General features: G+C 39.3%; 2 protein-coding genes across 5 annotated transcripts in view; both read left to right on the top strand.

Annotated features, from left to right (window-relative positions):
• Window positions 1–16,403, top strand: part of itga1 (integrin, alpha 1) — a 43,135-nt gene extending 26,732 nt beyond the window's left edge. For both annotated transcript variants that reach the window (XM_067484300.1, XM_067484301.1), the window contains 24 exons: window positions 112–260; window positions 546–696; window positions 1,763–1,937; window positions 2,051–2,124; window positions 3,264–3,393; window positions 4,943–5,088; window positions 5,479–5,622; window positions 5,719–5,970; window positions 6,048–6,178; window positions 6,812–6,987; window positions 7,119–7,270; window positions 8,145–8,252; window positions 9,431–9,507; window positions 9,943–10,069; window positions 10,162–10,239; window positions 10,369–10,445; window positions 10,571–10,660; window positions 11,845–11,947; window positions 12,036–12,152; window positions 12,234–12,332; window positions 12,938–13,042; window positions 13,209–13,304; window positions 13,396–13,509; window positions 14,340–16,403. In XM_067484300.1, the coding sequence (XP_067340401.1) occupies window positions 112–260; window positions 546–696; window positions 1,763–1,937; window positions 2,051–2,124; window positions 3,264–3,393; window positions 4,943–5,088; window positions 5,479–5,622; window positions 5,719–5,970; window positions 6,048–6,178; window positions 6,812–6,987; window positions 7,119–7,270; window positions 8,145–8,252; window positions 9,431–9,507; window positions 9,943–10,069; window positions 10,162–10,239; window positions 10,369–10,445; window positions 10,571–10,660; window positions 11,845–11,947; window positions 12,036–12,152; window positions 12,234–12,332; window positions 12,938–13,042; window positions 13,209–13,304; window positions 13,396–13,509; window positions 14,340–14,396 (2,928 nt within the window). In that variant the 3' untranslated portion in view covers window positions 14,397–16,403. The remainder of the gene's footprint in view (window positions 1–111; window positions 261–545; window positions 697–1,762; window positions 1,938–2,050; window positions 2,125–3,263; window positions 3,394–4,942; window positions 5,089–5,478; window positions 5,623–5,718; window positions 5,971–6,047; window positions 6,179–6,811; window positions 6,988–7,118; window positions 7,271–8,144; window positions 8,253–9,430; window positions 9,508–9,942; window positions 10,070–10,161; window positions 10,240–10,368; window positions 10,446–10,570; window positions 10,661–11,844; window positions 11,948–12,035; window positions 12,153–12,233; window positions 12,333–12,937; window positions 13,043–13,208; window positions 13,305–13,395; window positions 13,510–14,339) is intronic.
• Window positions 16,404–17,728: 1,325 nt separating this feature from the next.
• On the top strand, window positions 17,729–24,301 carry kcmf1 (potassium channel modulatory factor 1). 3 transcript variants are annotated; one of them, XM_067484275.1, is made up of 7 exons: window positions 17,730–17,923; window positions 19,609–19,776; window positions 19,966–20,105; window positions 20,684–20,785; window positions 20,910–21,093; window positions 21,761–22,055; window positions 22,748–24,301. In XM_067484275.1, the coding sequence occupies exons 1-7, from the start codon at window positions 17,908–17,910 to the stop codon at window positions 23,010–23,012; spliced, it is 1,170 nt and encodes a 389-aa protein (XP_067340376.1). In that variant the 5' UTR covers window positions 17,730–17,907; the 3' UTR covers window positions 23,013–24,301. The 3 variants fall into 3 exon arrangements, with proteins under 3 accessions (XP_067340378.1, XP_067340376.1, XP_067340377.1); XM_067484276.1 differs by having other exon boundaries at window positions 17,733–17,812; XM_067484277.1 differs by lacking the exon at window positions 19,609–19,776 and having other exon boundaries at window positions 17,729–17,923.
• The last annotated feature ends 1,299 nt before the right edge of the window (window positions 24,302–25,600 follow it).

Raw genomic sequence — 25,600 nt, 5'->3', positions numbered from 1 at the left:
AATACTGTCTGGGAGCAGACAGCAGAGAAGAGAAGAACACAGAAGACAAAAATACATGGAAAGTAGCAAAACTTTAACAAGATGAATTTGTGTTTTGTGTGTGTCTTCCAGGTGGGAATAGTGTCCTATGGTGAGAATGTGACTCACCGTGTCAACCTGAGCCAGTTTGAAAATACTTCTGCTTTGCTAAATTTTGTTAAAGACCTTGCTCGGGATACAGGCACGAAAACCAACACTTTCCTAGCCATCGATACTGCCAGGTATTCAACATTAGTCCTACTACTTCATTTAGGCCATCTCGGAATAAAAAATTAAAAAAACACATTTTAAACTAATCATTATGACTCTGTCAGAAGAGGTATAATTTAAATAGCTAATGGGTAGCTAAATATAATACCAGAAAACTACACTTGTAAGCAAGTATCGGTGGGTTCAAGTACACAAAGCTATTTGGACCTGGCAAAGGCAAAACTGAGTTTCAGAAATAATTCCACATTTTGTTGTTTTGTGACTACGTTTTAATATTTTAATGTTTAACCAATCAGGGAGGAGGCCTTTAAGCCAGAGCGTGGTGCACGACCCAATGTTAAGAAAGTGATGGTGATTGTGACTGATGGAGAGTCACATGACTCCTATAGACTGAAAAAGGTCATTGGACAATGTGAGGAAGAGCATATCGAAAGGTTTGGCATCGCTGTGAGTACAAACTACCTTTGTGGTCTTTTTATTAGGTTTATATTTGCCACAATTGTGAACAGTGCATTCAGAGAGCTATTTTACAATATTTTTTAAAAAAGCTTGAAAACAGCTACATTTTAAAAAATAAATTGAACTCAGGACATCTGTGCAGTGGAAACTGTCAGGGTTTTGTATGTGGACCCAAAGTAACAAAGAGTATAAACAACAGGCACTAGACTGACAGGCAGCTAATACAAAACACAGCTCATTACATGATCCAAGCAACTAAATTAACTTATTACATGGAACATCAAAAGGAATAAACTAAAAGTCACTCCCTCAAGGAGGGCGAAACGTGGATTTGGACCTTAAGAGACATTTACTGATCATCAAGGAAACACACATCAGGGCAGAACTAAAAACAAGACAGGGCCAAAAACAGCTAAAAGGAAACTAGACTAGGACAGTCAAGAATGAATATTGAAGAGGATGACAAAATATAAACCGTGAACTAAAATCAAACTTAAGTGGGCACTGATCGAGCGGAATAAAGTAACAATAAAAAAAAAAAAAAGAGGCGTCAAAAGGACAGACTAGAGAATGCACATGTGCACAAACAGAGCAGGTGGGGAATCGATATGAAAAAACAAACGGGTTAACATTTAGCTAACAACCAAACCTCAGACGGAGATAGAGGACACAGAAGTCCACATGAACAGAGTCAGGACTCCAAAAACCATGAGCTAGGTAAACTGGAAGACAGGGTGTTGCATGGTTAACAAAGACAATGACCTGACGGGGAACAGAAGGGAGAGCTCGGCTTAAGAAGGCAGGGGAACAAGTGAAAACAATCGTGAGCGATGATGAACGGTAAACCTGACATGACATGAACAGAGAACAGGAAGTGGAGAAAAGGGGCTACAAAGCAAAACTCTAGAACAGGAAATGGGCCAGATAATGACACAAACAGAATGGCTTCAATGTTTATTTGACCCTAATCCGAACCATTGGGACATTGAAATATAATTAATATAGTCCTGATGTTAATAGGCTCTGATGTTAAAAAGTTTCTTGTTGTTTCCAGGTTTTGGGAGACTACAATCGTCAAAAAAAAAGTACAGAAGAAGTGCAAACGTTTATCAAGGAGATTGAGTCTATTTCCAGCTTGCCGTTACATGACCACTTCTTCAATGTGTCTGATGAGGTGGCGTTGTTGAACATTGTAGATGCCCTGGGAAACAAGATATTTGCGTTGGAAGGTAACATAATGACAATGTTTTTAGGTATTCAACCACTGTAGTAATACGACACTGAAATAATGACATTTATTCGTGTATGGTTTATTTATGTAGTATACATTTTCTTTCCTCAGCTACGACCAGCAATTTTACCACCTCCTTCAACATGGAGATGTCCCAAGCTGGATTTAGTGCACATAATTCTAAGGTAGGTCTAAAATCACTATTTATTGTGGCAAACATTCCCAGAGTTAAAATCAGTGACTAACTGTGAAGTCACCAAATAACGTGAGAGCAAAATCTCTGTAGACCATGGCACAGTTTGCACGTCTAGGTGTTCAGCTTAACCGGAAATGCTTATTTAATGTGCTTATCTGCAAGTTGAGGAATTGGAATGGATGTTTTCTTAACTAATGAACTCATCCAGACAGAGCCTTGCTGTTATCTCTGCTCCATCTTCAGCCCGTTGGTGATTCACGTCGGTCAATAGAAGTTTCCAGACAGAGACTCTCTCTATGCCCTCTCCTCCTTACTGCTGCAGAATGGTGCTGTCATTTGTCTGATCGCGTGTGAGACACAAAGAAAGACAGGCATCAAACAGTAAACACTAGGCATGTACAGCACGAGAGACAGCGACGTGGGTCCATTTGGATGCTTGCTCTCTATATTAAAAGTCACATGCTTACGTACTTCTGCCCCAACACGCACTTCTTGGATTCACTCATTAGGTATTTCCTATGTCTATGTAAAGACAAACACTCTCATTTCTTGTGCTTCTCTTCCTGTCCCGACTCATGCTTATCGCCTCTTTAATCGCTGTGTACGCTGTCTCTGTGTCTGCAGTGGCTCATTTAAATTAACAAACCAGATACCGCCAGACTAAGTTGTACCAACAACACATGAGGCTACATTTTAATGTTAATTTGTAGGTAATACTTAAACTAAATGAGTAAGTTATACTTAGTTATACTTACTCAACACTGGTTACACTAGTGACTACAAGAAGTGCTCAGTATTTACTCAATTATTGTACTCAAATACAATTGTGTGGTATTCTGAGCCTTATCATCAGGGGAGGCAAACCAAGCCTGCCCAAACAGTTCGGTAGAGGAGCCCCCCCCCCCACACACACCCCCAAACCCCCCCCCGTATTGGCAAATTCTGCTATGACACTATCAACACCCTTTAACCTCTTGTTAAGGCAGTACAGAGTGCATTGCCACAAACCCCCAAACCTCCTAAGGTGGTCCCCCCACCGTCTAGGATCACCACTGATTGTATTTATACTAGGTGCTTACATGTCTTACTCTTTCTGATATCTGTTCTGTTGTCTGTTCCGTCCCATAGGAAGCCCTGTTACTGGGAGCAGTGGGAGCCTATGAGTGGAATGGGGCGGTGGTAATGCATAAAGATGGAGGAACAATCACTTCTGGGAAAAATACGTTTTACCACTCGAAAACTGAGGCAGGGTACCTCGGTGAGTTGACTCAAATCTTTAAGAATAAACCCTCTGCCAAATTTAGAGATTTTCAAACATTTCTATACAGGTGGTGAAGTGATTCGAGCTGCAGATTGATCAACATTGTTAGGTTCCACTATCATTACTAATGCAGTTAATAGAATGTCTTGATCTGTGATTGGTGGATTCGTGCCAAATTAAACCATGAAAGTTCCAGTGAACATTTTCATGTAAGCAGCCTTTTTTTAAAAAAAAAAACATATACAGCTGTCATTCTTTAGTACTCGTGATTCAACCAGGGGAGTTTTATACCATAGAAGTCCTCTCGCTGTAAGTTATGTAACACTGTCTACGGAAAGTATGAATGGGACATTTAATTCCAGAAGTGGCGCTGCCCAAAATAGCCTCACATGTAACAACTCCATTACAGTTTGTAAATTATTTGATGACAGGCCAAGATTAAACTTGTCACTAACTTGCAGTGTTCGTTCTACTCAGTCAAATGCACTTGGTGAGGGAACAACCTCCACTTTTTAACCATTCCAACAGGATGATACTTTTCCTTTCTATTCCATATTCATGAGGCTCACTTTCATTCACACTTTATCAGCTCAATAATTGAAGCTCTTAAATGTAATAATTGTGAAGCATAAACAGTATTTGGATCAACTGACAAATGAAAAGAAGTGTCAGGTAATTTGCTTTTCCAGTGTGTTTATACATTCTTAATTAACATTTGAGTAAATCAAAGTATCACATCAGACTGGGTATAGGTACATTTTGTGTTATTATAGAACATGCTTCAAGAGTGATTAATTCAGTTTTTTGTGTGTTTTTTTTCTTTTCTTTTTTTTATGTTATAGTTTGATTTCAGAGAAACACTTTGAACTATTAATTTAGACGCTTTAAAAGAATAGTTAGGGAATTTTTATGCCTCTAACTGAACTGTTCCTTCAAGAATAATGACAGAAAGCCTAAATCTGTTAGTAAGCTAAATAAAACAACCTGTTGCTAAATGGCTCTATCTGAGCTGAGTGTCTTTGTGATAAAAAATAAAAGGGGGCTCTTTGCTAATTCTTTCAAGAGATTCCGTGAAACTTTACAGCTGGAGAATAAATATCTGGTCTCTCTTGGGTGGAGGAGTAGGAGATGTAATTTGTCCAACTATGACAGCAAATGCCTTTTTCTCTGTGTCATGTAAATTTACACAGACTTCTCCCTCTGTCCTGCTGCCTTTTATGGCTCGTAGAGCAACCACAGCATCTTAATATCAAGTTATTTAATCAACATGTCATTAGAAAGAGCACTGGTAGGCCTAGGCTTGCACACTGTAAACGTAGCTGTTGGCACATGCTCCTACCTAATGGTCCGACTTGTGTGCTTGTCTGTGAGTGTGTGCTTCTGCCAGCTTCCAGCAGTGCTTTAAGTTTCCGCACAATGAGACGCAAACAGCAGGGCGAAGAAACGGGGCCTTAAAAATATCCTATTAGTACATTATTAGGAGGATGCCAGTTTATGTTTTCACCGAATGCAATACCGTTTGTGCTTGTGTGTGCATTCTCTGCAGGCTACGATGTTCAGTCGGCATCAACCCCTAATGGAGTGCTCTACATCACTGGTGCACCGCGGTACAACCACACAGGCCGCGTTGTTATCTATCGTCTTAATGCAGACAACAACATTGTTGTCTCGCAGATACTGGAAGGAGAACAAGTGAGTCTTTTTCAGTTGTTTTCTGGGCTGAAATCTGACTTTAATGATCCGTGAGTGAAAGTTTATGTCAAAGCTGCACAGTGTTGGTCTGTAAAAGGGAAATATATCACGGTATTGATAGTGCGCAGTAATATAAAACCCTAGACATGTAGCACAAACTACATCAATAAGCAATATTAGGCAGTATATATGATCGGAAATAATATAAAAGCATGCAACATAGTAATATAATGCATCGTAAATATACTGTAGAATCTGTACAACTGTTCATGACTCTTTGGCATACATGAAGCAGTCTCAGTTGGAAATATTAGAGACATAGCTTTATGTTAACCAATTGGTGCTTCAGTTAATAAAGGGTCAAAACAAATAGATGACTCCTCTGTGCAGATTGGTTCCTACTTTGGAAGTGTCCTGCAGACAGTGGATGTGAACAACGATTCATACACGGACGTCCTGTTGGTCGGGGCTCCAATGTACATGGGCTCAGAAAAGAATGAGCAGGGACAAGTCTACGTTTATAAACTCAACCAGGTACAGAAGATCAAAAATGAGCTTGTGTCACGTTTCTACACACTGAGAAGATTGTGATGATCTCCTTTTTCTCCTCCTGTTTTTTTTTTTTACCAGGACTCCCAGTTTATACACGAGTTCACTTTAAAGCCTGTCAACCAGTCCTGCTGTACTGCCCACTCAGACAGCTGCACTAATAAAAATGAACCATGTGGTGCCCGGTTCGGTACAGCCATTGCAGCTGTGAAAGATCTCAACCTTGATGGGTTTAATGATGTGGCAATTGGTGCACCTCTTGAGAACGACCACAGAGGGGCTGTGTACATCTATCATGGAAACAAGATGTCACTAAAAGAGCAATTCGTACAGGTAAGAGCGAACTTGTTAATATGTTAATATCTGAAACACTTCATTTAGATGATTTGCCCCAACTGGTGTCTCCTTAGCGCATTCCTGCAGGTGGAGATGGCGAAAAAGTCAAATTCTTCGGTCAGTCCATACATGGAATCATGGATTTAAATGGAGATGGAATCACGGATGTTACCATAGGAGGTCTGGGAGGGGCTTCGCTATTCTGGTGAGGCCTGGCCTATCCCAACTTATAAACATTCCCTCCTGAAACTACACTTTTAACTTCAGTTATTACCAGCAGCAGATCTCGTATCCTGCAGATCACCACTTTGCATTGTCTTATTTGGGTTTAGACAGCTGTGCATTCCCACTGGGCTTGTAAGCTTGAGACTAACATATTCCTAATGAGCTCTCTGTTAAAACCCCCAACTACAAGCTTCACTGTTGGAGAATAGCCTACAGACCTCGACTCACAAAGTTTTGAAACACCAGCCCACACGATGATCTAACTTCTCTCACAGTTTCTACTGGCAGAGGCTCAACTGAGCTGTGTGAAAACTCCAACTCCCAAGGGGCATAGAGTTTAAATAGGATTTGGCAACAGGCAACTCTTCTTCTAAAACTGTTGGCTCAACAGTTGGAAGGGAAGAGCTGAGGCCAGGGTTTATGCTCAAGTATCCGTTGCTTGTTCCTTCATTTGACGTTTATATTAGTCCTGTAGTTTACTTCATCAACTGGTTCCAGATAAATATCAGAGATCCTAAGATCATTAACAGTATAGGAAAGATCAAATTAAATTCTTTTACATAAAGTTATATTGCTTTTTCTATCAACTGTTTGCATGTTTCTATTTTACCAGGTCCAGAGATGTTGCAGAGCTCCGTGCCAACATGACCTTTGAACCTGCTAAAATAAAGTTGCAGCAGACTCAGTACCAGTGCGAATATGGTGGACGCAAATCTGTGTGTGTGACAGCTGAGGTGTGTTTTTTCTACAGTATCAAATCTGACCAGCCAGACTTGAGCTCTGCTGCAGGTGAGGCATACAACAACATCCTGATGATTCTGTCATCGAACCGATTCCATCATGATTTATTTTTCTACCTCCTCCCTGTCAAAATGATAGTTTTTCCCTCACAAAGTTTCTTTATCTGTTGTGTTCGGCAGTGATCCGCTATGGCCTGACTCTGGATGTTCTGCGTGCAAAAGCCAGAGCTTCATTTATTGACACAGATGATAAAAGTGATCGTAGGATTACCAGAAACATCACCATCAAAGACACAGAGAGAAAATGCATGAATGAGACCATTATGATGTCGGCAAGTACTTTGATATTTATAGTGTTCACAATGGGTCAACTCTGTATTACTCTGCAAAGAGAGTGAAGTGTGTAGTGACAAAGTGACATTTCAGCTCCAGGAAGATTTCCAGCAAAGTGACATACTATGTGCACAGACTTTCTCGCTACAGCCGTTCACTGCAGCGATGGATTTCTCTGATTAGCTGCCTCTAGGCGAGTGAAAGAGGAACTAATCAGTGGAAACAGCTGTTGTTGCTGTGTCTGCTGAGTATCAGTACCTGCTCTGTTCTAGTGCTCTAGTATGTTCAGAAAGTTGCAAAATATTGTCCAGGGCAGGAAACTTGCACTGGTTAATTCTGACTAAAAGGCTCTATGTGTCTGTGTGTGTGTGTGTGTTGTAGCAATGACTCTTAGCTCCAAACCAGTATAACCATGTATAAGTGCTAAATAAGCTAATTATATACAGTATTATCTCTCGCTAACATGTTGGAAGTAGCCACTACAAACTGTGCAAACTACGCTTTTTTTAATCTAATTTTACCATGATGCATTCATTCAGTGTCAGCAACATGTGTTGATGCACTAATTCATGGTGATGACCCCACTGATAGCCTTGTAACCTCAACATTTATTAGCCCAAATTAGCAGTAGCTATTCAGTGAAGTTTGCCACAGAGATAAACTGCTTCTAGCTCCTATTAAATAAGCTTTATCAATTGTGTGAACAGCAAAATTGTTTTTTATTTAACGTAACTTCCTGCATCCAGTTAGCCAGTTTCCCAGTTTTATGAATTGTTTACTCATTTCTCTCCAGCTTTTTCTTCCTCCATGTTTGCTTTCTGTGTCTCATTTTCCTCGTCTAATTGTCCTCCACCTGTCTCTTCTCCTCCACAGGCGCGGCTCGACTTCCGAGACCCTCTCATGGTGTCTTTGGAGTTTGGACTAGCTGATGACCAAGGTCCTGTCTTGGATGGAAGCCTTCCCAGCTCCATCAATAAGACAGTAAGCAAAATTAACTTACATAAGTCTGTCTCACTTTCATTTATAACTGTCACAAAAGAGTAAGCGAAAGATTCACAGTCACAGACAGGAAGGATCAGAACGTCATCTGTAACATCCACCATTTGTCTCTCATTATAATCCAAGACTGAGAAGTGTAGTGTTGTTGTCTGGCTCCAAACTTGCCCCTGCCACAGTACATTAGTATCTGCAGCAGCTGACTGCTGTCATTCAGTGTTTCTTCAAGTCTGCATTTGTGTTTCAACACCAACATTCAGAACAGTCTTCCCACACTCCCACGTGCATATTTCTTCTAACAAGAGGGTATCCATGTAATTGTTACGATGATCTGCAATGCATCTTCAGCACATAACAAAGAAGGCCAATAAAATTTGAGTGTAGGAAACACACCGCCTCCCTTCTCATCTAAACACAGACAGTAAGGGATGTGTTTATCACCACAACGTATTCCCTTAGTGTCACAAGCAGCATGTATGCTGATAGGACCTCTCCTGTTATTGTTATCAAAAGGAAGAGACGTGTCTCACTCATACACACGCACACACAGAGAGAGAAAGGGGAAATCATCAAACGGAAGCTGGTGTTTTTCTTCTGACATTGTTCTGCATATGACTTTCTAGCGTCTTTCCTTTTCTTGAGAGAGCAGCAGTCACTGTTGCTCCTAGCAATCCAGTGGGAGAGCACTGATAATGGTAATAAATACAACTGCGACCGTCAAACACTCTGGGGGGAAAAAGGCAACGGAAATTAAGGTCATTGAATGCCTCCTTTAAGTCAGGGAAAGAAATAAACAAGGATTTGTTTGTACTTTAAAAAACCCCTCCTGACCTGTTTTACGACTAATGGATATTTTCTGCTTTCAAAAACAAAGTGTTTCTCACTGTTAATGGTTTTCCCTAAAAAAACAAAAGTGAACCAAACCGTTTAACTGTTAGACATTAGCTGCCCACACATCACTAAAAAGTTCATTATCAGTTAATGTACGCAGGAATATGTTTCACACTGCACCATGATTTTCTCCTTCTAGTCTCAAGCCTGGCACATGCTGCTGAGCTCAGTGAAGTTCAAACATCCAAATAAAGTAACAATATGCATAACACATTTTTAAGTGAAAAGTCGGGGGCTTTATTATTTCCCAACTTTATTTGTCTCCCTTGTAGATTCCCTTGGTGGAGTGTAAGAACGATGAAAAGTGTATTTCTGACCTCTCTCTCACAGCAGAGCCCAGTGTGACAAGGTAAGTGGCGTTAGCATTAGAGGACACATACACATATAAATGTCTGTCTCTAAACAATGCTAGATTGAAACAGTTCGCCTCTCTTACCTAATGTAAGACTTTAACAATTTCAGACAAAATAGAAGCAACTAGTGCAGCAAACACTAACGCTTTTAATACAGTATGGACACGTATGTAGGTGCTGTTTAATGACAGGCATGACAATTTTTAAACATATTCTTTTATATTAGATTTATATATATATATATATATATATTAGATCTTTACAGTCCAGATGTGTCTAGTGTATATCAAAGCCCAGTATTATTAGTAATAGTAGTAGTATTAGTACTAGTAGTTATTAACTACAAACCCTTCCAGTGCATGACTGCACTCTTGTGGGGAGATATGTGCATCACAGCCAAGCATGCTGACAGTTTGCCTTTACCTCTCCAGCATGGTAATCAAACCAAACTCAGACAAGTTCGATGTCAACATCAAGGTTAAGAACAGAAAAGACAACGCATATAACACCAAAGTCACGCTCAGTTTCACTCCAAACATCAACTATGTAAAAGTAGAGGTGAGATTTCTTTGTACTCCTCTGCTCCATTTTAATGTTTGTGAATCAGGATGTGTGTGTGTGATAATTCGAGCTTTATTTTGCATCATCAGCCGGAGAAGGGATGCACTCTGAATCACACTAAATTGGAGTGTGCTGTTGGATACCCGTTCCTGGGAAACGATGTAGAGGTCAGTTTCAGCGTACATTCATCTCTCCTGCGCACGCTGCAGAACACACACGCAAACTGTTGAAAATATGAGGTATTTTCTGTCATAGTTGCTATGTAGTGAATGTGTCATGTGCTCTAACATCCACAGGAAGAATTCAAAGTAAAGTTTGAGGTGAATACTGAACATATTGAGGAGGTAATTCAGATCAATGTGACAGCTACAAGGTGAGCCAAAGTAGAATATGTTTTCTTTCCATTCGAAGCTGTTTTCAACAAAAGTCAAAGTGCTGTAGTTAATATTACTTGTTATTCATGAAAATGGTACAAATTTGTCTTTGAATTTCCCACAGTGACAGTGAAGAGCTCCCCTCTACCCTGAGTGACAACTATGTGGAAATCTCCATCCCTGTGAAGTATGCAGCTGGACTCATATTCTCAGTGTGAGTACCTGTGAGAGTTGTTTTTTAGTTCATTATTTTTATTTTTATTTTTCTATTTTCAAATCTTTGAGTAACATGTCAACAGGTTCAACACATACAGCACACAAATTGGCCTGTACTTAAAGTAAAAACCTTATTTCGCTTCCACTTTGTAAGAATAAAGAGCTTTTTTTTACCATGACACAGTGAGGCATTGGCGTAGGTCCTGTGTTCAAATAGCTTCCTTTGTCTTCTCATCACACCAACATGCCGACAGCCACAGTACTAACACGCTGATGTTTAGTAGGTGTTACTAGTTTGTCATGGATGGATTTTGATTAAATGAGCCCCAAGGCACAGACATGAAAACAGCCCCCAGCCCGCTGACATTGACCCCTATCAGCACATTTTGTGTCTTTTTGGCCGTCTTGTGCGTCTTGTGTGTGTTTGTCTCCTTGTATAAGTTTTTTGCCTTATCATGGTAATTTTTTCTTTCATGCTAATTTTTCTCTTTGAGGTCACTTTGTGTTTTCTTAGCTGGGTTCTTTGACCTTTAACCAAGAACTATCATCATTTTATTCACTGTGGCTGTGGCCCCTGGGCCTTTCCTTGGCATTCAGTAATCCATTTTTACTGATATTTGAACACGCTGTTCATTGAATTACTGGACCAAACAGAGATTCTGACCTAATGGCAGGGTTAGATGAATGTGTGTTCTAAAATATATTGTAATTCGCTTAATGACTTAAAATTAAATTTAACCAAAAAAAAAAAAAAGATGGTGACATAATTTAAAATGTTTCGGTGATGTTCCACTTTATTTAGAGAGCCTTGTTGGACAGTGATCTTGGGTAATAGAACCTTCGCCATTGCTGCCCCGACCCACTGGAGCTCTCTCCCTTTCCATATTCGATCCGCAGACTCTCCACCAAAAACAACTTAAAGCTCACCCGTTTAACAAAACCTGCCATCCCCAGTAACCCCCTCCTCGTTTTCCTTATCTGTTTTTCAGTGTACATTGCGTATGTATTGTGTGTGTAACTATTGTAAAGCATCTTTGCATCCTGAAAAGCGCTACATAAATTCAGTGTGTTATTTTTATTATTATTAGTGGTACCAAGATTTAACTTGGTAAATCTTTGATAAATGAGGACATCTATCTGAAACTCAGATTTAAAAATAATAACTCCCATTGTATTTTGCAGGCAGCCTCTGGATAAACATATTACAGTGAAAGAAGGTGAACAGTACCCCAGTATCTTCAATGACACCGCTGTGATTGGAGAGGAGGTCAACATCAGCTACACGGTAAATATCAATTCTGATGATTTGTTAATATAAACAAAGAGTCTGCAGGTGCAGAAATGATAAAACTCTCTGTCTCACCTCTCTACAGGTAGTGAAGTCAGGTGATTTGGTGACACCAGTCCTTGACCTCACAGTGATGTATCCTAAACTGTCTCCTCGTGGAAACGAATTACTGTACCTGACACGTGTCACCACCAGCCCAAAGGTGTGTCAACATGCACATGTAGACATCAAAGGGAATGTGAACAAACAGACCCACCTTCATCTGACTGTCCTTTCTCTGCAGGTGAAATGTAATGCAGCACATTTGATCAACCCTCACAATATCAACCCAAACATTGTAAAGCCCGATCCAGTGAAAGAGACACTCAGTGTCTACCTGTTGGTGAGTGACGAAGATTTATTTTCTAAATCCTGAATGGTGCAGTTTATGTGACCTAGTATATTTTGAGTCTTAAGCATCTGTAGAACACTAAAATGCAGTTGTAGATCTACATATAAACCACTTATAACATGTTTGTAAAACTGATTACATAGCTTAAATGTTACTAGCTTGTACTAATAAACCACTTTGGCCTGTGTCTGCAGGATCATAATAAGCATTTCACGAGTCTTTATGTCTTTAATTTCAGTTAAATAAACAGTTACATAATTATTTTCAGCACTAATTCTACAAAGAAAGCACATATTTCTTTATCAGGATTTAACCTTTTAGTGAATATAAGCAACCTGCTGAACTAACAAAGGAATTCAGAAATGTAGAAATACAAAAATCTAATATATATATTTTATTACTGCTGTTAGTAGCCACAAACACTACAATTTCTATCTGTGCTTGTTTGTTTTGTTTAGTTTGTTTGTAACTTGATGTAAACATGCCAAGTCTCTCATTCTAAATTAAAAAAAAAATAGTAATTAAATAAAAATGTTGTATTGTTGGGCTTTGCTTTATAACTCACCTCTGTGTGTGTTGTTTTATTTGTTCGACAGAGCTGTGAAAAGCTTGGCTGTGAATCATTTACCTGCTTCCTCCCTGAAGCTGATATCAGTCAGGTCAATATTTCATTCAGAGTGTGGAAACCTACGTTTATTAAGGTAGGTGCAAGTGATTATTTTTCACTTGTCCTCTGTCTTGTGTCTCAGTATTTTGGTTTGCAGTGCACGAGAGTTAATTATAGATTAACAGAATGTAGACTAAAGGACACAGGGTTGACTGACGGATGAGCGGGGAAGCAATATTTTAAGGAGATTCATATTACAGGGCGAGTTCTCCACTCTGCACATGTTGGTGAACGGCACTCTGGGGATCAAAAACGCAAACCTGTTTGAACTGAGCAGCACTGACAAGACCAGGACTGTAAGTCATAAGGTTTTTGTATTACATGCTTTTGGTATCATCATTAAATTATTGTGTGTGTATTTACAGTATGAATGTTTGTGCTACTCAGGTGAAGATCCAGGTTTCAAAGGATACCTTAGAAGGAATCCCTATTTGGGTCATCATACTCAGCATCCTGATAGGGCTGCTGATCTTAGCACTGGTCATCTTCGGTCTTTGGAAGGTAATGTCTCCTGAGTCTGACAGCCTGAATATTTAAAGTCTTATAAATATCCTATGATGGCCTGTGGCAACTTAGACACGGAGGGCACAGAGTATGAAACACTGTGATGTGTGTAAAACTGATATTCATATTCATATTTGCTCTTGATCATTTTCTTCTTTGCTGAGAAGTTGATGAGAAGATTGATTCCACCATGAAAGTGGCCAGTTCATCTTTGTATAAAGACTAGGTGTTTTACAGGGGGTCATGTGCTCAACACTTTCTCGTCCGGCTTGGGGCAATTACTTCCTGACCTCTATTTGTTAAAAGTGTCCTAATTAAACCCATATAACCCAACTGTTACATGACTGAAATAATTCTAAGTTATTTCACAAATGTTCTGTTAATGCAGGATGAAGTTGTCTCACCCTTGAGCTTTAAATTTGAGTATTTATTTGATTGGTTGACTGGAAGTGTGTTGGGAACTCTCCCAGCATGCACATAATTTTTGAGTTTATATATAATTACAAGTAATTTTGTTCTCCCCTTAGCCCATAGTGGTAAAACTGTTCCAATACTTCTATTGCTGTTAGATATTAGATATTATCAATGAAAGTGCTTCAATCAGTGATGTTGGTGTGGGACTTGTAAAATACATAAAAAGTAATTATTTTGTCTTTAGCAGTAAATCATTTAAGGTTCACGGCCATGCACAGATATGAGTGGCCTGTAACTCAAAACACGTGTATTTCCCAAAATGTCAAACAGTTCCTTTTACACAGTAAATATTCCCATAACCGCAGAGTAACTTCTATTGGGTGTTTTTTTAACTGTGTTTTCTGCATCTCTAGATGGGCTTCTTCAAGAGAAAATCCAGGGATTACACAAAGGAGGAAATAATGGACTGAGGTATCCAGAGGGCCAACAGCAAGCAGCTCTGTGACTTACTGCTTCCAGAGGCATCGGCTCGCACAAAGTGACAGGCAGACTTTACAGCAGACAGACACGAGGAGGAGATGCCACAAGACAAATGGACACCTCAGAGCACAGACACAGAGACTACCTGGAAAACATAATTACCAGTCCCTGTCCTATGCAGGCTGCAGTCAGATAACGTTTGCAAATACCTCCACGTCCACCAACCCTTTTGCTTTTAGTGTCACTCCATCTAGCCGAATTTCCAAGTAAAACAATAGCAAACACATTTGTACAAATATTCATTGTTCCTGGTGAGCAAGTTTTCCGGCAGATGTCAACATCACGTCACAGATCAGGCCGTTCAAGGAGGAAAAACAAAGACGAGGAGGAAGACATCACATGACCTGACATCATGCCATGTATTTATACTGCATGCAGTAGGACAGTGTTACAGGAGCTTCGGAGCTACAGTACAATAGCTGCACTTCAGCTTTATAGGAGCCAAAGCACTCAGGTTTTTCAGTATGAAGATGCAAAGTCACCTAAAGCACCTCACAAACGTTTATCGTTACAGCAAAATGTCCAAAGATCTATTTGCTTCTGAGACAATACGTGGACTTTATTTGTGTTAAAGCACTCTGTCTGAAATTTTAAAGTCTTGTGTTAAAGTTTATGTGCTTGATTAGTTTTTAAAACACTGTACCTTTTTAGCATTTTATAACATTGTGTTTCGGTTGGGTTTTTTTGTTGAGTTTTACCAATTTGCCACGGAACATTGTACAGGTTTCATAGCAAAGACGTGGCTAAAGACATTAACCTGAAGACTTTAACTAAACTATTTTAAAATGAAAACATGTTGTCTCTCCTCCAGTGTTCAACGTAATTAATTTCACCCTCGTTACTGCGGGATACAAAGAGCTGCGCCTTAAAAAAAAAAAAACACAAGTCTCTGATTGTACTGTAAATATATTGTAGATGAGTGCTCAAAAATGTAAAGCTTACAAATGTACATAATTATGTTTGTTTTCATTCACGTAATTTAAGAGTTGTTATCCACAATTCTTTTTTGCTATGGTCAGAGAACATGACTTGCTCAGGTGCTACATGTATCATGAATTACAGTATGTCATCGACATAAAGGAAAAGTATGTGGCATCCCTTACAATATCAAAGCAAATATGTAAATATTGTTATATTTTGGTGCAATTAAAATGTCATTATTCTGTACGGAATATACATGAAAATGAGGGTTTGTATCCACTAGTTTGGTTCTAAGTCTGTTAAATAACTGTTTTGAATAATTACTATTATTTCAATCCTTTTTATTAACAGTACAGAAAGTAATATTCCTTCAATGCAGAAATATACATTTATGTGTCACCATTCACCAGCAGTTTTCAATGTTAGCTTGCTACTTTAGTAGTTTTTACACAAGCTGCATGTACACATAGCATCAAAGATTCTTTGTCACCCCATATGATACACAGTACCTTAGAAATACTTTCATTCGGGTTTTGTCTTTTGTTTTCACAGCTACACATTTTACTTAAGATATTCTATTGGATATTGGGGAGTTTCTGCTTCTCCATTTGTCCCCCTCATTGTCTTGCTTTTAAGCTGAGGGAAGCGGGCAGAGAGAAAAGCTTTTGAATATTTAAATACTCCTCAGAGCTCCCCCTCCACGGTTGACATGAAGCACACGTAATAAATTGTATGTACAGAATGTGTGAGTCATTTTAAGATTGTGTGGCTACATCAGGCTTATGCACGAGGGCAGATTTATGAATTTGCAAACTTTTTCTCAGATCTTACTCTCTATTTATAGGATGAAGGGTATGAGAGTTGCGAGCTCCACCCAGCCTTCTACACTGCTGTGAAGTCTTCATTGTAATGCACTGATTTGTCAGACTGTATGCGTCCTCATCGGCACAAAAATAATGAACTGAATCTTATGTTAAAAAATAAAGACTTTTTTATGAAGAAGTAACTAAACATCAGTTCTTTTGTTTTTCTATAGGTAAGATGTGACATTTGCCATGAGTTCCATTATTGTAATGCAAATCAATACAGTTACAGAAAAGAGCAACCAACTTTTTTACTGTAATATACCTGCAGTATAGTGACTGCAGATAGACCTACTAGTACAAATCCATTAATCGTAAATGTGTAATTGTGAGACATTAAATTAAACATTGTCTGAGCTTTTACTGGCTAAACTGTTTATTATAAAAATTACAAAATCTGCGTAAAGTGAATTTGTTTCAGCATTATAATTCATTTTTCACATATCTGTACTTTACTTAAGTAGATTTAATTCTGACTACTTTGACTTTTACTCCACAACTGTACACATTTCATAATAAACCATTTTTTTTATTTTTTATGAAAACGAATCACTAGAGAGACAGAAGTAGCTTAATTAAACCACGCTCAGGCAGAGTGTCCGTTTCTCCTTCCATGGTCTTAATTAAAAGTTTATTATGTATGTACCGCAGTTGTTAAGGCAGTCATCCACGGACCACAGGGTCAGTTGTTTGATCCCCAGTCCCGGCTATATGTCGAAGTGTCTCTGGGCAAGACACTGAACCACTAACAGCCCATTCCCCTCCCCAGCTGTGCACTGCCGGTCCAAGCCCGGCAGAAATTGGGGAGGGTTGCAATTTTTACGCATCTGGCGTAAAAATTGTCCCAAATCAACATGTGGACAATGATCCGCTGTGGTGACCCTGAACTCACGGGATAAGCCACAGGGACAAAAATAATATTAGCACACGCAAAGTGAGCTGGTATGCAGTAATTCTACTCTTTAACTGAAAAATGCATCAGATTTTATAACAGCTTCAACCCATCGTTTATGTCTATTGCCATTAATTATTTAATGTCCTCCCCAGACATGATGCAAAACTGGTCCATAAAAAGCGGTCGAGAATAAAAAATATTACTTTTACTTTTAAGTAATACTTCTAGCAGGTATTTACTTATTTGTACTTTTACTTAAGTACAGTTTTGGAGTAGTTCATCTACCACTGCCTGCATGAAATCAAATACAATTAAAATCAAATACAATTGAAATTTGGGCATAGGCTACAAGTGCAAATGCTCTTTACAAATCTTTTCCTAGTTTCTCTAACACAGCATACGTTTTATTGCTACATTTGTAGTTCTGTTACCTAAGTAAAAGATCTGAAAATAATTCTACAAAATGACTAGAACGGGGGTCAGAATCCTCCGAGTCAAGACTAAGGGCGTAAAGTGTCATGTCAGTCCCGGTGTGTCAGTGATTTGAGGTAGAAGAGCGCCTCCTGGTGTTCACCCGCAACACTTGCCGATAACTGACACTCTGGGAGGGGAAGCAGAACAAACTATAAGCTGCTGGGGATCCATCTTGCTCGAAAAAGAGGCGAGGGTGAAGCATTTCTTTAGTTTAATAACTCAAAAACTGCATCGTTCCCTGTTTTTGCGCTGGGGAGCCCGAGGAGGGGCTGTGTCGCTCTTTGTAGGATGTCCCGACATGAGGGTGAGTTTATAAGCAGCGCCCAATGAGCAGCTAGGTTCTCGGCTAGCTTTGCTAAGTACATGCTCAAGTCAGAAGGGGGGGTGGGTTGTTGTCTTTTCGTGGCTAGTTCAGGGTTGTATCAACGTTTACACGTTGGCCATTAGTAGTTCTAAATATCGTATATGTACCTCGAATCCTAAATGGAGTCCAACGATTGTAACTTCACTCAAACTGTTCACAGTGACACGGCAGCGTAGAGAAGCTTAGCATTTAGCCGTTGCTAGTTACTGCGTTACCTTACGGTAGCAGGGCCAGCAAGCAGGCTCACGTATGCTAACATATGAGTCGCTGCTGTAGCTACGGCCAAATGTTGCTTCCACTGGTGCTCTTGTTGTATTTAGTTGCTTACGGTGATGCATGTTCAGATGTTGCCATCACCCTCTTTTTGCTCTTATTTATCCTCGTATAGGAGCCCGTAGTTCTCATGCAAGTGCCATACTGTCCCGTCAGATCACTAGCTAACGTTACTATGGTTAGCTAATGCACTGTCATCTAGAAGACAGAAAGTCTCGGGCCTCTGACCATAAACCATTTACTAAATTAGCTAACGGGCAAGCAACAACATAGGCTTAAGTTACGCTTACGCGCAAATCAGACGACTGTATAAAGTTGCTGTTTTTGGGTGTTTTGGCGCACCAGCCTGGAGGTTATCCTGCTTTAACCCAGCAGAAGTTGCTATGCTGTTGGTTATTCCAAACATGACCTAACATGACTGTTAGCCTCACTAGCAAAGAGAGGAATGTTTAGCAACTTGCTACTTTAATTTAGGAAATCAAAGGTACTTGTCAACCTGTCAATTCATCAAATTAGTCAGGTTAGTTTTTTTTTTTTGTTTGTTTTTTAAAGATGACAATGATTTGTGATGTGTTTTCCCCAAGTGGTCTAATTCCCCTTTAAATGACTAAACCCGAGAGAGGTGCACTGTTTTTGGTGTATAGCCGTCTGGTGACACCTACACTGTTTGTCAGCCTCCGGTCAAGCCTGGACTGTCACCCAAAACCTTTAGTCAGCACATATAGCTACTTGTTACAAGACGTCAGATCAGTCAGGAAATTCCCTCATTACTTTCTTAGGTACTATCCAAGATTTGCCAAAGTACATATTTCCCCTTGGGAGAAAATATCAGAAGGGCAGAAGTTGAAAAGTCCAGAATGTTAATGTAGTCTTTGAATAGTTATTCACTGTATTGGAAAAGCACAGAGATCATAATAGGCATTGTGATTTAGTAAACCTTAATAAGCTTTTTTGATGATATACAGTGCTGTCATTATGTGCAAGTCCTTTGCTTGGGTCCATTTTACTTTGACCTCTTGACCTTTTTGGCTCATGCTTTAATACCAAAAAGGGGTGCGCTTTCTAAAAAGTATTAGCTGCTGTATATGCGTAACAAAAGCTGCCATGAAGATATTTTTGAGATGCTAGATATGTTTGAGTCATGCCACTAAGTTGTTTGTGAAGTTCACCGCAATGCCAAAGTTCTTGAATGCTCAAACCTGTGGGTTGGTGCCACTCCAACACACATGCTCACATAAGACTGGCCTGCATGGAAAGTGCTTCCTCACAGCTAGTCGCACAGACGTAATTATAAGGAGTTTGTACGATTATTGTCACGTTCACATGCTGCATTCTCCTCTCCTTTTTTCTAGGCGTGAGCTGTGATGCGTGTTTAAAAGGGAACTTTAGAGGAAGACGGTTCAAGTGTTTAATTTGCTACGATTACGACCTGTGTGCATCGTGCTACGAGAGCGGAGCCACTACAACAAGACACACCACAGAGCACCCCATGCAGTGTATTTTAACCAGGGTAGACTATGGTAAGGACCTGAAAGTCCAGGCAGGAACTTGTGTCATAGACAAATAGGTTGTTCCTGTGAAGCCTAATGTGTGATTGGAAATCATGCAACAGAATTGTTCTTATGATTAATGAAATTTGTTCAAGAGTGATTGACCCTCAAACTGGTTGTTGTTGGTTGTTTATGTGGTTGTTTACTGTGTTTTCACAGACTTGTATTATGGAGGAGACACTTTTTCAGTAGAGCAACCCCAGTCATTCACATGTCCTTACTGTGGCAAGATGGGCTTCACAGAGACATCCCTACAGGAACATGTCACCTCGGAGCATGCAGAAACTACCACGGAGGTGGTGAGTATGCCGCTAACAAATACAACATTTAAAAATGTGTATAAATTACCAACAAAACTACTATAATGTTCACAACAATTTAAGATGTTGTCTTTGCTATAGTAGCTCCCGCAGTCTGGGCTAGTTTAGTGACATCTTCAAATGTTGTTTGTCTGATCAGAATTCCAACACCCAATCATATTTAGATTTATATGATAAAAAACAAAAAGGCAAATCTTTTAAAGTGAGAAGATGGAACCATTACTTGTTTGGCATTTTACTTGAAGGAGTCACTTATCAAAACAGTTGCCATTAAAGTTTCTGTGGCCTGACTGATCGACAACTTTATTTTTCAGGTCTAAATAAATCCCACAAAAACACCAAAACAAACAGTAGAAGAGACTTATTAATAAATTAATTGTCCCTGAGTAGGTACAATCGCTACTTTAGACATGTGCAAATTGTGACAGTGCTGCATACCAGTAACAGGTCTCTAAAAAAGGGCTAGCATTGCTTGCGTCCTTGTCATATTTTTTACGTTTGGGTGTTAAAGGGAATGTTGGCTTCAAATAGAAATCTCTCACACTCTCTGGTTTCAGATCTGTCCAATATGTGCTGCCTTGCCAGGTGGAGACCCCAACCATGTCACGGATGATTTTACAGCTCACCTCACACTTGAACACAGAGCGCCAAGAGATTTAATATCCTTTCTGAATGTCCACACACTAGTGTCTGCGTAATGATTTGTTTACATATGTTTGGAATGTCCAACAAATATTAATACTACACCTTGAGCTGAATTTAAACTTAACAGGCCCTGTTTATGATGAGTCCAGCAGTGTTCGACATGTACGCAGGATGTTCCACCCTGGACGAGGACTGGGTGGTCCCAGAGCACGACGGACAAATATGCACTTTACTAGTAGCTCTTCAGGGGGGCTTTCGTCCTCCTCATCACAGAGCTCAACTTACACCCCCAGTAACAGGGAAGCAATGGACCCAATTGCAGGTAACTGATGCATTAATAAACTTTTCACACAGATGGTTAAGAAACATTTATCAGAACCAAGAGTTGGGTCCGCCAGTATAAACCCTGATGGAAATAACTACATACAATCCAAATGTATACAAAAGTATTATACAAGTAAAATGTAATTCCTATAATTTGAACCACTAATCAATACGTTTAACTTGTTCTTGAAACAAACTATTTACTGTCTGAGCAATATTTTGCATTTGCCCTTAATGACCAAATAGATACAAAAGCAAAACAGAAAACATTATGAAAAATGCCAAACAAAAACAAATGACTGGTCTATGGGAAATATATACTCCTTTTGTGCATCAGCAGATCTCATTCTGGTTTTCTGCATTTTGCATAATACTTACTTTCTTTTTAAGTTGTGTTTTTATATTGACAAATTTGTATCTACTTAAAATAGCTCTGTGCTTACTGAATGTGCCATATTACAATACATTTTTAAACTTCTTCTACAAAGTAGATTAGTCATTTATATTTTTAAAATGTATTTAGTTAGTTGCTCAGGAATCTTGGTATCATCTTGTTTTCTGACTAAAGTCCGAAATAATATAAATTGAAACAATAATGGCTCCGAAAAGTCTACAGGGTTGACTTTTGAAATCATGACTTAGCCTGCTCTTGTTGCCCCCTGCAGAGTTGTTGTCTCAGCTATCAGGTGTGCGCCGTGCTGCAGGGGGGCAAATAAACTCATCAGGGCCTTCGGCTTCTCAGCTCCAGCAGCTTCAGATGCAGCTGCAGTTGGAGAGGCAGCAGGCTCAGGCAGCACGACAGCAAGTGGACACAGGTCGACACGCAACACGGCGCAGCAACAACCCAGGCAGCACTGACACCACCATCCCTCCGCCCAGCACAGCAACGGCCAACGCCACCACTGTGGGAGAAAGTAATCCCTCGTCCTCATCCCATAGCTCCCAGTTCCTATTAGCAAGGTTGGTGTGGTTTTATATTTTAATGAATCTATTCTGTAAGCTAATGCACTGTCGGTTTTAAAACTCTGTTGGAGAATAATCATGCTAGCGCCTTGATATCCTAAAGATTCCAAACCCAGATTTTTAAAAACCTGGCTTTAAAAAAAAACGTCTGCGTTATTTATGCAAATAGAAAAAGACTTTTAGCCATTAAAATTGTTCCTGTTTTCCACAGTGGCTGCAAATGTTTCCACCCAGAATAAGAGGACACATTAAGGAAGGCTACATTTTAACGCCTTTGTTCTGTTTAAAAATTCACTTCAGAGTTTATGTGAGACTCATGTGAAACTTCATCGCACTGGGCTGGGTTGCAGCGTTCTTAACTCTTTTCATTCTTCTGAGCTGCACAGAGGAATATCCAGTGACAAAATCATAAATTTGCCTCAAGCGCCTTTACAGTGTGTTCAACATACAACACCCTATGTCCTTAGACAGTCATATTGGAAAAGGAAAAAACCCTTTAACAGAAAAGAATGGTTTGAAGAACCGAACAGAAAGTTCATATGAACTTGAAACCAATATGAGAGCTGGGATGGATTTTATAATTGTCTAAGCAAGTGACAAGTTGCATTTGAATGGCAGATAAGTACCTCAGAAATAGAGAAGTTCATGTGGATGTAGGATGTATGATTGATTGTAATTGTTTTGTTCAGGTTGAATGAACGTAAGGGGTCCGAAGCAGAGCGTCAGTTTCTAGAAGGGGAGCGTGCAGACCGCAGCTTGTTTGTCCAGGAGCTGCTTTTGTCTACACTGATGCACGAAGAGAGCTCTTCTTCTGATGAGGATGAGCGCCGAGACTTCGCTGACTTTGGAGCCATGGGCTGCGTGGATATCATGCCTTTAGATGTGGCGTTGGAGAACCTCCAGCTTAGAGAGAGGAGCTCTACAGGAAAAGAGCCTCCGCCGCCTCCCCTTTGATGTTCAAGCATCAAGCAGACTGTGTCCACTCTGCTGCAACTGTCAGTGATGGGCAGTGAAGGCCAGCCGTTCTCCCTGGCCTCACCCTCCTTTCTCCCTCCTCTCTTTTCTGAGTTTGTTTTTGGTGATTGTAATTTCAGGCCTGTCGCCATTTTTGTTTTGTTGTAAACGACAATAAATAAGAGCAAGTGGGACAAATGTGCGAATAGCAACAACAAATATATATGAAGTTGATAATCAATCCACTGAACTTTTCTTTATCAGGTAAATGTTACAGGCAGCTGTGGCAGATCTTCGCTTCCTGTAACGTGCAAATGGTTCTCTGTATAATTACTCCACATTCAAAAGTCAAGAGGGTATTTGGTCTTCTGATGAAGCTGCTGTGTGTTTATGACTATTAATAAATAAAAACTGCTTGGATGGGTTACCATAACTACTGCATGCAGTTATTTGCAGCGTGCATGACTTTTAATGACCTTGTCATTAAAACTGTTTATTTTAATATCCCAAAGCCTTCAACATTTTTTAAATGGTTATTTCCACACAGTTAAGTATTGGAAATTGAGTTTATGAAACTGACGTGCAGAAAATTATAACTATATTTTGTTAGGTTTTATTTGAATTATTGTATATGTAAAGAAGAGAAAATAATTGGATTCTGCACTAGCTTCTGAAGAAACCCTGCAATGTGTCTCTCAGCTCCATATTGCCTTTTTTCTTCTCTGTGACGGGTGAATATGTCATTTACCGCGCTGACAGCAGCAGAGCTACAGCTACATGCATCAGATGAAAACTAGGAACAGAAGAAATGAGAGCTTGCCTCTAAACTTTTCCTAGATTGTAATGTTTAGTGATAAGCTGTTTTGGCTCAGTGTTCGTTATAATTTATCAGTAACTGCAGATGCCCAATTCTATACTTTTGTTTGTTCACACTATTTTCTCACGTTCACTCTGCTGTTGTGCAGGTTTTAGATGGGTTGTACGACTTTCTTTGCTTGATATCAGGAGCTTGAGACCTCACACTGCAGTTGTTGTTTTTTTTGTTTTATTAATTAAGAAAAGATTTTTTCTTTCTATTTATTTGTTTTCTAATTTCCTTTTGAAGCCTTGACATAAATCATACTACCTTCATGCCTATACTTTTACCCACTATGTATAATACATGATGTATTATGAATTTGTGTGTTAACTTTCATAATGGTTCTAAGATATGGGCAGACCTTTTTTAAATGTAAATTTAGAGGACAATAAATATAAACTACGCACAGCTTTTGATGAAACCAAGAAAACATCACACCTTTTTCGCTTTGTGTTATTGTTGTGATTCTACAGGTGTTATCCGACATGGTGTGTTATTTATTTGCTGGTAGATAAAACTTACATTCCATGTGTCTGCTTGTAGCTTTGTAATAGAAACAGGACATTTTGTTTTATTATTGCATTTGTCAGCAACTATAACTGCTTCTGTAAAACACACTTAAGAGGATCAGCAGTAATAATTGTTGACAAATATTATACATTAATGAATGAATGATCGCAAAAACACAAGACATGCAATGACATGCAACACGTAAAAATATGTTACGGCGGCCTGATCAAACCGGATGAGCCGTGACAACATGTAATATCCTTTGAATAGTATTTAGGAACACCTCACATAACTGAAGGGGTGTTCTTTATTTTCCCTGCAGTAGACACTTTCAAGCTCCCCTCCGAGGGCTGTAGGGTGACCCCCCACGTAAGACGTGATAAATCTGTTCGGGAACATGTCCTTGATGGTTTGACCCGGCAACTGTTCCACCAGACCTTCCTCATCTAGGCAGCAAGCAGAGTGGAACTCTACAGCTAATGTTGCTATGCACCAAGGTACGTTATATACCATTTATTTGAATACATCTGTAATAATGTACTGTAAATTGAAATAACAATGCTATAGAGATCCCAATATGTGTACAACATCCAAAAAATACCTGGAACTGTAAAGTTGTTGCCAAGGGTTTGACCTTGTGTGTTTGTGTAGTTGTGTATGTGGAGCAGCTGTCCATGCCACTCCTTAGTTTCAGTTATTGTTAGAAACAAATGGTGCCCATGAGATACCTTTCATGGCGTGTTGAGCTGCTGGTTCATTTGAAAGTAGCCAAGCAAAAGCAATGAAATATATTCAGTGTTTATGACATATTAGCAGAGAAATATCAATCAAATACAGGTTTTAATTGATTTGCAAATCATTGCATTCTGTTTACATTTTACAGTGTCCCAGCAGTTGTGGTTGATTAGGTTGTGACTGATGTATCAATAATTAACACAGTATTTTAGAGCTGTGGATATTCTAGCATGTATATCTACTTATACTTTATACAGTTATTATAACCTAGTTGTTCCCAACCTAAGTGTTAAATGATCTTTCACAACAACCATCTGAGCTGTTGTGAGAAAGAGAAAAAAAAAATTCAACAAGTTTCAATATGCAAGTCTAATATGGGTTATTATGTAATATCTTTATCTGTAAAGTTACTATCATAACTTCAGATCTTATTTTCTGCAAGAGCATAAATGCTAGCCCCTTCTGAAAATGTTGACAGCCTTTA

The sequence above is a fragment of the Channa argus genome, chromosome 18 (assembly GCF_033026475.1).
Source record: "Channa argus isolate prfri chromosome 18, Channa argus male v1.0, whole genome shotgun sequence".
NCBI lineage: Eukaryota > Metazoa > Chordata > Actinopteri > Anabantiformes > Channidae > Channa > Channa argus.
The sequence above is the reverse complement of the archived record's forward strand: the minus strand, read 5'-3'. Positions and strand labels throughout refer to the sequence as shown.